At 49.9% G+C, this 12,469-nt stretch overlaps 1 protein-coding gene across 1 annotated transcript in view; it reads right to left on the bottom strand.

Moving 5' to 3' along the window:
- LOC144479285 (omega-hydroxyceramide transacylase-like) overlaps positions 1-12,469 on the bottom strand; it is a 35,876-nt gene that overhangs the window by 18,511 nt on the left and 4,896 nt on the right. Inside the window, exons 4-5 of the mRNA XM_078197964.1 lie at positions 2,315-2,521; positions 652-712 (exon numbers count right to left, since the gene is read on the bottom strand). Coding sequence (XP_078054090.1) covers positions 652-712; positions 2,315-2,521 — 268 coding nt within the window. The remainder of the gene's footprint in view (positions 1-651; positions 713-2,314; positions 2,522-12,469) is intronic.

The following is a 12,469-nucleotide window of genomic DNA, read 5'->3' as shown; positions in this document are numbered from 1 at the left end:
TAGCTATGACTGTAACATTACATTCTGCACTCTCTCATTTCCTTCTCTATGAATGGTGTGCTTTGCCTGTATAGCGCACAAGAAACAATACTTTTCACTGTATGTTAACATATGTGACAATAATAAATCAAATCAAATCAAATCAAATGGGGTGGATGTTGTGAGTGAGTGAGTGAGTGAATGCAATAAACCAACTCCTTTTATTTAACTTACCTCAAGTTTTCTATGCAAGTTATTCATATTGGATTGGAACACTCCAAATCTAAGGGTTGGGGTAAATATGCCATTAATAGAAGAGGAAATCAGAATAAAGAAAATGCCTTTCTGTTTCTGGATGTGTAGAGAGAGGAGGCATCAGAGCTGTTTAAACTGACCCCCCTCTTGTCCATAGCAGTTGTATGAGTTTCTTGCCAGATAGAGTTGAGATTGGAAGCTATTCTGAATACACGGGTGTATACTCAGTGGCAGCACACATGTCTGAATTCAAGGCCCACTCAGGTTACCCCAGGATATCAGGGAATGGGGGAATCTTCAAGCAGCAGAGAGGGAGAGGTACAGGAAATCTACAGGATTGTGTGTGTGCAGGTACGGTGCATGTGGACAGCTCTGTACACACAGACAGATACAGCTGTGATGTGAATCCAGACTCACCATTCTGCAGCAAGTAGTGCAAGGCATCAATGTAACCATCCCAAAGGAACCTCTGCAAAATCTGAAACACAATCAAATATTCAGCTCAATGCCATTGTTCCAGGTTTATTACACAGTCCAGAACATTGTTGGGATATGGTTCCCACCCCACTGGCCTGCAGGGTGGGCTCCCTCACAAGGGGAAGGCAGGGATCTAACTGCGACAGATAACACCACTGTAGAAGTGGACCAGTGTTAAACTTGCCTGTGATGCTCTCAGCAGACGAAGTGCCCGACAAGGCACTGATCAACCTCATGCATCAGCATTCCATAAGAACATAAGAACATAAGAAATAGGAGCAGGAATAGGCCATCTAGCCCCTCGAGCCTGCCCCGCCATTCAATAAGATCATGGCTGATCTGACGTGGATCAGTACCACTTACCCGCCTGATCCCCATAACCCTTAATTCCCTTACCGATCAGGAATCCATCCATCCGCGCTTTAAACATATTCAGCGAGGTAGCCTCCACCACCTCAGTGGGCAGAGAATTCCAGAGATTCACCACCCTCTGGGAGAAGAAGTTCCTCCTCAACTCTGTCCTAAACCGACCCCCCTTTATTTTGAGGCTGTGTCCTCTAGTTTTAACTTCCTTACTAAGTGGAAAGAATCTCTCCGCCTCCACCCCATCCAGCCCCCGCATTATCTTATAAGTCTCCATAAGATCCCCCCTTATCCTTCTAAACTCCAACGAGTACAAACCCAATCTCCTCAGCCTCTCCTCATAATCCAAACCCCTCATCTCCGGTATCAACCTGGTGAACCTTCTCTGCACTCCCTCCAATGCCAATATATCCTTCCTCATATAAGGGGACCAATACTGCACACAGTATTCCAGCTGCGGCCTCACCAATGCCCTGTACAGGTGCATCAAGACATCCCTGCTTTTATATTCTATCCCCCTCGCGATATAGGCCAACATCCCATTTGCCTTCTTGATCACCTGTTGTACCTGCAGACTGGGCTTTTGCGTCTCATGCACAAGGACCCCCAGGTCCCTTTGCAGGGTAGCATGTTTTAATTTGTTTCCATTGAGATAGTAATCCCATTTGTTATTATTTCCTCCAAAATGTATAACCTCGCATTTATCAACGTTATACTCCATTTGCCATATCCTCGCCCACTCACTCAGCCTGTCCAAATCTCTCTGCAGATCTTCTCCATCCTCCACACGATTCACTTTTCCACTTATCTTTGTGTCGTCTGCAAACTTTGTTACCCTACACTCCGTCCCCTCCTCCAGATCATCTATATAAATGGTAAATAGTTGCGGCCCGAGTACCGATCCCTGCGGCATGCCACTAGTTACCTTCCTCCAACCGGAAAAACACCCATTTATTCCGACTCTTTGCTTCCTGTCGGATAGCCAGTCCCCAATCCACTTTAACACACTACCCCCAACTCCGTGTGCCCTAATCTTCTTCAGCAGCCTTTTATGGGGCACCTTATCAAACGCCAGGAAAGGTGGGGAGAGAGAGAGAGAGAGAGAGATCATGAACCTCAGTGAAACGGGGCAGAGATCAGATCCTTTTACCTGGGACTAGAGATGGGAAGATGGTTGTCTGGAGGGAATGAGAAAATAAGGAGTTGAGTGTGAAAGGAGGCTTCATACAGATCAGGTTACCTTGGAATGAGGTGGAAAGAAAGCCAAGGCCACTCGGTGCAGGTTTTCAGGGGAAAGCACAAAGCTGCTGTTCCCCAGCCAGAGGAGGAAGAAGTCAGCAGCATTCCTGGGACAAATATCAATTTCTCCTGAGAATGGTGAAATGGTGATTGTATTCCTCATGTCATTTAAAGGCTGCATGTTGGTAAATCCTCCGTCGATGTAACGCTGCCAAAGGAAGCACAAGCATTAACATTCCACATTCAATCAGATCAGGGCTGCTCAGATTGGATTTTGCCCATTGGCAGTGTGCCATCTCTATGACAGAGCTGCCCAACAATGCCCACTCCCCCTGCTTCACCCCAATTCCTCCCTTTCAAATCTTCATCGAAATTCTTTATCGAAAGTTGTTATTGAATCGGCTTCCACCGTCCGATCACGGAGCACATTCCACATCACGGGCGGCACAGTGGCAAACACTGCTGCCTCACAGCGCCAGGGACCCGGGTTCGATTCCTGGCTTGGGTCACCACCTGTGTGGAGTTTGCACGTTCTCCCCGTGTATGCGTGAGTTTCCTCCGGGTGCTCCGGTTTCCACCCACAATACTTCATTGCAGTGTTAATGTAAGCCTTACTTGTGACTAATAAATAAACTTTAACTTTGCTTTAAAAATGTGCAGGTTAGGTGGATTAGCCATGCTAAATTGTCCCTTAGTGTCGGGGGACTAGCTAGGGTAAATACATGGGGTTGTAGAGATAGGGCCTGGGTGGGATTGTGATTGGTACAGACTCGATGGGCCGAATGGCCTCTTCCGCACTGTAGGGATTCTATGAATCGATGATCACCCAGCTCAACATTTAAAAAATTCTCACTTTGCTTCTTCTTTTGGACTCTGTCACTGAAATTTCACGACCGCCCGTCCCAGCAGGATCTTACCGCCCGTCCCAGCAGGACCTTACCGCCTGTCCCAACGGGACCTTACCGCCCGTCCCAGCGGGACCTTACCGCCCACCCCAGCGGGATCTTACCGCCCGTCCCAGCGGGATCTTACCGTTCGCACCAGCAGGATCTTACCGTTCGCACCAGCGGGACCTTACCGCCCGTCCCAGCAGGACCTTACCGCCCGTCCCAGCAGGACCTTACCGCCCATCCCAGCGGGACCTTACCGCCCATCCCAGCGGGACCTTACCGCCCACCCCAGCGGGACCTTACCGCCCACCCCAGCGGGACCTTACCGCCCACCCCAGCGGGACCTTACCGCCCACCCCAGCGGGACCTTACCGCCCACCCCAGCGGGACCTTACCGCCCACCCCAGCGGGACCTTACCGCCCGCCCCAGCGGGATCTTACCGCCCGCCCCAGCGGGACCTTACCGCCCGCCCCAGCGGGATCTTACCGCCCGCCCCAGCGGGACCTTACCGCCCGTCCCAGCGGGATCTTACCGTTCGCACCTGCGGGATCTTACCGTTCGCACCTGCGGGACCTTACCGTTCGCAACTGCGGGACCTTACCGTTCGCACCTGCGGGACCTTACCGTTCGCACCTGCGGGATCTTACCGTTCGCACCTGCGGGACCTTACCGTTCGCACCTGCGGGACCTTACCGTTCGCACCTGCGGGACCTTACCGTTCGCACCTGCGGGATCTTACCGTTCGCACCTGCGGGATCTTACCGTTCGCACCTGCGGGATCTTACCGTTCGCACCTGCGGGACCTTACCGCCCGTCCCAGCGGGACCTTACCGTTCGCACCAGCGGGACCTTACCGCCCGCGCCAGCGGGACCTTACCGCCCACCCCAGCGGGATCTTACCGCCCACCCCAGCGGGATCTTACCATCCACCCCAGCGGGATCTTACCGCCCACCCCAGCGGGACCTTACCGCCCACCCCAGCGGGACCTTACCGTTCGCACCAGCGGGACCTTACCGCCCGTCCCAGCGGGATCTTACCGCCCGCGCCAGCGGGACCTTACCGCCCACCCCAGCGGGACCTTACCGCCCACCCCGGCGGGATCTTACCATCCAGGCCAGTGGGATCTTACCGCCCACCCCAGCGGGACCTTACCGCCCACCCCAGCGGGACCTTACCGCCCACCCCAGCGGGACCTTACCGCCCACCCCAGCGGGACCTTACCGCCCACCCCGGCGGGATCTTACCATCCAGGCCAGTGGGACCTTACCGCCCGTCCCAGCAGGATCTTACCGTCCACGCCGGCGAGAACGTACGATCCCACCAATGGGTATCCTGGGGGCAAGGGATACGTTCAGTGGGAAATCCAATTGACATTGTGGGACCACAAGATCCCACCGCGGAGAGGGAGAAAAATCCCACCCTATGTCTTTGTTTAGAATGCCAAGAACTTCCACTCCAAAAAAAGCTTTTATCAATTGGTTCCGTCACCTTCAGAGAGTTGAGTATGTATTCCCGCAGGTCACCACTGCAAGAAGTTTAACAACACCAGGTTAAAGTCCAACAGGTTTATTTGGTAGCAAAAGCCACACTTACTGCGTTTACCCCAGTCCAACGCCGGCATCTCCACATCATCACCACTGCCACAGGCTGTTAAAATGATTCTAAAATGTTTCCCCTCATTCTTCCAATCAAAAGGAATCACTTCACACCTCTGTGTCAAATTAAACCTGTCACACATCTGCCCGTTTCACCAGCCTATATCCTCTTGAAGTCCACTACTGTCACTCCCACCAGTCCAACGCCGGCATCTCCACATCATGACTCCCACTATTCACCAGATCGCTGAGTTAAATGAGATCTGCAAGCTTTGAAATTATACCCTGTATATCCAGGGTCATGTAATTACTAAATACCAAAAGGAGCAATAGTTCTACCACCAACCCCCTGCAGACATCACTGTATACTTCCCTCTCACCTGAAAAACTCTCATTCTCTGCTTTCAATCCTCTCCACATGCCCTCTGTCCCTTCAATCCTACAGACTTCACCAGTCTAATACATCGTACTTTCTCAAAAGCTTTTTGCAAGTCCATGTACAACTCCATTATTTCAACACTCTCCAAAGAACTCCATTCAAGCTACTTAAACACAATTCATTTTTAACCAATCACTGCTGGCTTTCATTCATTAATCTATATTTTTCCAAGTACCAATCACTTTTGCCTGGGATTATTGTCTCGAAAGGTCCTTTTGACATGAAGCTGGTTGGCCTGTTGCGTTGAACCCTCTCCCTTGTTGTGAATGAGGTTGTAACATCTGCAACCCTCATCCTCTGGCACCGCTCCCACATTTCAGCAGGAGTGTTGCCAGAGTCTCCCCCATCTCGAGCCTTATCTCCCTCAACAACTGAGGATGTGTCTGATTCAGACTGGGAGATTGTCCAAATAAAAACTCTTGACAGCTGCCAACCTTGTGGGAAAGCCGCTCATCCGCGGCTGCGATCCTCCGACATCACCTGCGGCTGCGATCCTCCGACATCACCCGCGGCTGCGATCCTCCAACATCACCCGCGGCTGCGATCCTCCAACATCACCCGCGGCTGCGATCCTCCAACATCACCCGCGGCTGCGATCTTCCGACATCACCCGCGGCTGCGATCCTCCGACATCACCCGCGGCTGCGATCCTCCGACATCACCCGCGGCTGCGATCTTCCGACATCACCCACGGCTGCGATCCTCCGACATCACCCGCGGCTGCGATCCTCCAACATCACCCGCGGCTGCGATCTTCCGACATCACCCGCGGCTGCGATCTTCCGACATCACCCGCGGCTGCGATCCTCCGACATCACCCGCGGCTGCGATCCTCCGACATCACCCGCGGCTGCGATCCTCCAACATCACCCGCGGCTGCGATCCTCCAACATCACCCGCGGCTGCGATCCTCCAACATCACCCGCGGCTGCGATCCTCCAACATCACCCGCGGCTGCGATCCTCCGACATCACCCGCGGCTGCGATCCTCCGACATCACCCGTGGCTGCGATCTTCCGACATCACCCGCGGCTTCGATCCTCCGACATCACCCGCGGCTGCGATCCTCCGACATCACCCACGGCTGCGATTTTCCGACATCACCCACGGCTTCGATCCTCCGACATCACCCACGGTTGCGATCTTCCGACATCACCCGCGGCTGCGATCCTCCGACATCACCCGCGGCTGCGATCCTCCGACATCACCCGCGGCTGCGATCCTCCGACATCACCCGCGGCTGCGATCCTCCGACATCACCCGCGGCTGCGATCCTCCGACATCACCCACGGCTGCGATCCTCCGACATCACCCACGGCTGCGATCCTCCGACATCACCCGCGGCTGCGATCCTCCGACATTACCTGCGGCTGCGATCCTCCAACATCACCCGCGGCTGCGATCCTCCGCCATCACCCGCGGCTGCGATCCTCCGACATCACCCGCGGCTGCGATCTTCCGACATCACCCACGGCTTCGATCCTCCGACATCACCCGCGGCTTCGATCCTCCGACATCACCCGCGGCTGCGATCCTCCGACATCACCCACGGCTGCGATCCTCCGACATCACCCGCGGCTGCGATCCTCCGACATCACCCGCGGCTGCGATCCTCCAAAATCACCCGCGGCTGCGATCCTCCAGTCCTGCTGCAGCGAATGGGCTGAGATTGGGCTGAATGCCAAATTCTCCATTCTCACTGGCAGCAAGGCAGGAAGGGATGAGATTGGAGAATCCAGCCTACTGTCTTAGTCAAAACTAATTAATACCACAAAAGGTTATTTGACTAGAACATGTCTTACCTGTGATTGAGGGATGAGTGTGGTACTGTTTTCAGGAATAGCTCCATTAGTGGGGTATGCATAGGTTTCACTTACCTAATCCTGCGTATAGGTTGTTGTTCAAGATGGAAAGTTTTGCGGCTTGGCATGGCTAAGCATCTATGGCCCAGGTCTTTAAGGAGAGTGCAAGAACAAGAGCAGGCTACTTAACTCCTTCAGCCTACACCACCATTCTGGCTGATCTGTGAACTAACTCCACATTTCCAACTTTGCCCCATATCTCTTTCATATTTCTGAGGAACAGAAATCTATCAAGCTCATGTTTAAAACGAACAATTGGCCTAGTGTTGGATGGGCAGGTACTCAGATTGACAGGACGGTGTCCCACAGGGATCTGTGTTGAGGCCTCAAGTTATTTATTAATGATTTAGATGTTTGGTTATTGAGCAGCATATCCAAGTCTGCCCATGACACAATGTGGTGGCAGTGTCAACAGAATCATCAAATTACATAACAACGCGACTCGATTAAGTGAATAGAGAAACTATAGCAAATGGGTTTCAATAAAGGGAAATGTGAGGCCATTCACTATAGATCTAAAAAGGGGAAATTAGAGTACTTTATAAATGATGAAAAGCTGTGAACATCCAAAGAGATTTAGGGATTTGGGTATTAGGTTTGTAAAACCCCAACATCCATCTCTGCCAATCTGAGTATCTGCTCATTATCCATTGTTAGGTCAACTAAGTGATAAGTAAAGAGCTTCAAACTTCTACCACACTCTACATTTAACCATGTTTCCAAACTCACCTCCTGAAAAGTCTGACTCCAATTTTCAACCATTCAGCAGAAATAGTTTCACTCCCTCTACCCTATCTCTTCTCCTTAAGGTTTGATCAAATTACCCGGTACTCTTCTCAATTCAACGGAAGAAAGTCTTAAAGCTTGTGCAACCTCTCCTCTTAATTTGGCCCTTGAGCATCATTCTGATAAAGTTACACTGCACCTGCTCCTTCCCAAGGTGTGGTGCTCAGTAATGCTCACAGTTCTCCAGGTAAACTTGGTCTAACCGGGGCATTATTTCGCTGAAGCATGATTCCTACCACACTTCATTCTAGTCCTCTAGGTATAACGGCCAGCATTTTATTTGAATTTTCAGTTATTTTCTGTACCTATCCATAGCATTTTAAAAATGTATAAAGCCCCTCCCCCTCCCTCCAAATCTGGAAGGTTCTCCTGTAAATGCTCCCACTTACCCATTGCTGCGATGTTTTGGGATCCAGATTCACCAACAGCCTCCATCCTGAACTAAGGAAGCAGCCCCAGGCATTGTCCAGGTGACTCCCAACATCTGTACACCATGTTGCTCCAGATATGTTTCACACTATGTACGAACAGATAGTCTTTGTGGAGACATGGTTGCAAGGTGACCAAAGCTAAGACCTGAATTCTGAAGAATATTTGACATTTTGGAAAGACAGAAAGCTAGGAAAAGATGGAGGGATAGTTCTGTTAAGTGACATTAGTACAGTAGTGGGAAGTGACCTTAGCTTGGAAAAGCAAGATGTAGTTAAGGTAGAGTTAAGAAATAGGAACGGTAAGAGATCATAGAAACCCTACAGTGCAGAAGGAGGCCATTCGGCCCATCGAGTCTGCACCGACCACAATCCCACCCAGGTCCTATCCCCACATGTTTGTACCCGCTAATCCCTCTAACCTACGCATCCCAGGACTCTAAGGGGCAATTTTTAACCTGGCCAATCAACCTAACCCGCACATCTTTGGACTGTGGGAGGAAACCGGAGCACCCGGAGGAAACCCACGCAGACACGAGGAGAATGTGCAAACTCCACACAGACAGTGACCCAAGCCGGGAATCGAACCCGGGAACCTGGAGCTGTGAAGCAGCAGTGCTAACCACTGTACTACCGTGCCGCCCATTTGTGAGAGTAGTTTATCGGCCCCCCCTTACATGGTAGGTCACATGGTAGGACAGGGTATACAGGAAGAAATAAATGGGGCATCTAAGAACAATATCGCAATAGCCATGGGTGACTTTAATCTATACATAGATTGGATGAATCAGGCTGGGAAATGAGCTAATGGAGTGTATGTGGGACAGTTTCTTAGAGTAGAATGTTTTAGTATCAACTCTAAACCTGGTAATAAGCAATGAGACAGGATTAATGAATATCCTCATGATAAAGAAGCCTCTAGATAACAGTGATCATAATATAGTAACATTTACTTTGAAGGTGAGCAGTGTGGATCTAAGACCAATGTTTTAAACCTAAATAAAACTAATTAAAGGTATGAAGGCAGTGTTAGCAAAAGTAAACTGGTAGTATTGACATGCTGTACTTGGTTGAAGTCATTAGGTTACATTTTAGCTTCATTTGAAGCAATTTTTAAAAGCGGCATCTCGGTCTTTTGGCTAAGATGCAAATGAGATCAAGCCTTGGAGGAGGTGCAATGCCTACTCCAATCAGCTTGGATCATGTAGATCAAGCCCAAGACAGGAGGTGGGCGGCCTGTCTTGTCAGCTTGGATCAGGAATGTCTCACTTGACGAGACACTGAATTGGACTTCGATTGGATTGAATTGGATATAAACAAAAAAAAACTCGGACACTAGGTTACACAGTAGAGGCTTTTAAGGAGATATTTAATATGTGACGATACTGTGCCTTTAAGAAATCATAGAATCCCGACGGTGCAGAAGGAGGCCATTTGGCCCATTAAGTCTGTACCGACAACAATCCCACCCAGGCCCTATCCCTGTAACCCTACATATTTACCTCACTAACCCCTCTAACCTACGCATCCTGGGACACTTAGGGGCAATTTAGCATGGCCAATCAACCTAACTCGCACATCTTTATACTGTGGGAGGAAACCAGAGCACCCAGAGGAAACCCACGCAGACACGGGGAGAATGTGCAAACTCCGCACAGACAGTGACCCAAGCCAGGAATCAAACCCAGGTCCCTGGAGCTGTGAGGCAGCAGTGCTAACCACTGTGCTACCATGCCGCCCCAAAAGTGCTTACTAACCCCTTCCATTTTATCCGAACTGTTCTGTCTGGATCCAGCAGCACTGTATTTTTCTGCAGCAACATTGGTGACACCACATGTGGAATACTGTGTACAACTTCAGCCTCCTTATTTAGATAATAATACAACTAAATTGGAAGAAGCTCAGAGTGCAGTTAGGCATTAGAAGGTCTCAGCTGTTTCATCATCAGTATCCTTGGTGCAGATGAAACATATCGGAATGAAGTTGTTTTAGACATAGTGGAGTCAGGTCACTGCAGAACAGACGGGGAAAGTTGGTCAAACCGCATCGTTCAAAGTGATTTGATTATTTCCCAGTGAAGGCAACTCATAGCAACAGCACAGACTGGCAGCTGGGAACAGGAAGGGGTTTTTACACACAGGTACACCTCATACAGTTAGTTCAGTGGGAAAAAATCTTTCACATTCAAATAGTTAAAACAGAGATCAGATAGGATTATGAGCAATGGACCAATTCAGAAGCAAACCCTGGGGTTGCAGATCTGCTCACGTACCAGGGGCATCTGATGTTCCTGACAGGGAATGTTTACCACATTCCGATTTTCCACTTGACTCACTGAAAAAATCAGAGGGATCAGTCTCTCCAAAAAGATTCAAGAAAATCCGAAACACCACAAAAGGAACAAAAAGCCTTTCAGAGGAGCACGAGTCAGGTTGCTGTGACCTACAGTTCTAATTTCATGCACCAGTTAATAGAAAGACATACTGTGATCACACGCAACCCATATGATCATGACGCCTAGAGCAAGAAGTCTGGAAAAAAAAGGATTAAGAAACTAAAACCCTCTCTTTTGTAAAGTGTAAAGACTAACAGATATGTTTCATCCCGGGGCGGCACGGTAGCACAGTGGTTAGCACTGCAGCTTCACAGCTCCAGGGACCTGGGTTCGATTCCCGGCTCGGGTCGCTGTCTGTGTGGAGTTTGCACGTTCTTCCTGTGTCTGCGTGGGTTTCCTCCGGGTGCTCCGGTTTCCTCCCACAGTCCAAAGATGTGCGGGTTAGGTTGATTAGCCATGCTAAATTGTCCCTTAGTGTCCTGGGATGCGTAGGTTAGAGGGATTGGCGGGTGGATATGGGGATAGAGCCTGGGTGGGATTGTGGTTGGTGCAGACTCGATGGGCCGAATGGCCTCTTTCTGCACGGTAGGGTTTCTGATTCACAATCCTCAAATAGAAACCACCCAGACCAATGGGTAAAGCAGGGCAGGATATCAACTGGGAGTGAATGAGTCGTGCAAGCTCACCACTTGTAATAGGATCAGGAATAGGTAAAAACTTGAGAAGATCAGTGGGGGAAATAAAATCACAAGGAGGAAGAAAAATAAATGTCCCAAAGCCTCGAAGAGTGCCTGGGTAAAGGTAAACCTGACTGTTCACAAGCATGTGTCCTCAAACACCGTTAGATAAAATGAACAGAAACATTTTCCCAGCGGCATGGTGGCACAGTGGTCAGCACTGCTGCTTCACAGCTCCAGGGTCCTGGGTTCGATTCCCAGCTTGGGTCACTGTCTGTGTGGAGTTTGCACATTCTCCCCGTGTCTGCGTGGGTTTCCTCCGGGTGCTCCGGTTTCCTCCCACAGTCCAAAGATAACAAAGAACAAAGAACAATACAGCACAGGAACAGGCCCTTCGGCCCTCCAAGCCCGCGCCGCTCCCTGGTCCAAACTAGACCATTCTTTTGTATCCCTCCATTCCCACTCCGTTCATATGGCTGTCTAGATAAGTCTTAAACGTTCCCAGTGTGTCCGCCTCCACCACCTTGCCTGGCAGCGCATTCCAGGCCCCCACCACCCTCTGTGTAAAATATGTCCGTCTGATGTGCGGGTTAGGTTAATTGGCCATGCTAAAATTGCCCCGTCGTGTCCTGGGATGCGTAGATTAGAGGGATTAGCGGGTAAAATATGTAGGGATACGGGGGTAGGGCCTGGGTGGGATTGTGGTCGGTGGAGACTCGATGGGCCCAATGGCCTCTTTCTGTACTGTAGGGTTTCTATGATTTTTGGTTCCATTAGGTTTTATGTTCTAACAGTACAAGTTGAAATTCTGGAAAGAATTAGTTTCTGATCCAGTAAGGTGTTTATGGCTCCTCTGCCTTTTAATTATCATACTGTATCTACATATGTTTGCTGTCTACAATATTTGTCATTTTGAGCACCTTTTTACAACTGCAAGTTCCTAAGTGCATTTTGGAAACTATCTACATGACAAACACACTGCCAGGAATTTGCTGGATAATTGCTTCATTTTAGCATTGGTATACATGAACAGGCGAAAGCCATTTAGCTCCTCGAGCCCGTTTCTTGCCTTTCATTGACATCATGGTTCATTTACAGCCTAACTCCATGAAGCTGCCCTATAGCCCTGAGATTTTTATAGG

This window comes from Mustelus asterias, chromosome 25, assembly GCF_964213995.1.
Source record: "Mustelus asterias chromosome 25, sMusAst1.hap1.1, whole genome shotgun sequence".
Taxonomy (NCBI): Eukaryota; Metazoa; Chordata; class Chondrichthyes; order Carcharhiniformes; family Triakidae; genus Mustelus; species Mustelus asterias.
This window is presented reverse-complemented; position numbering and strand designations above follow the sequence as displayed.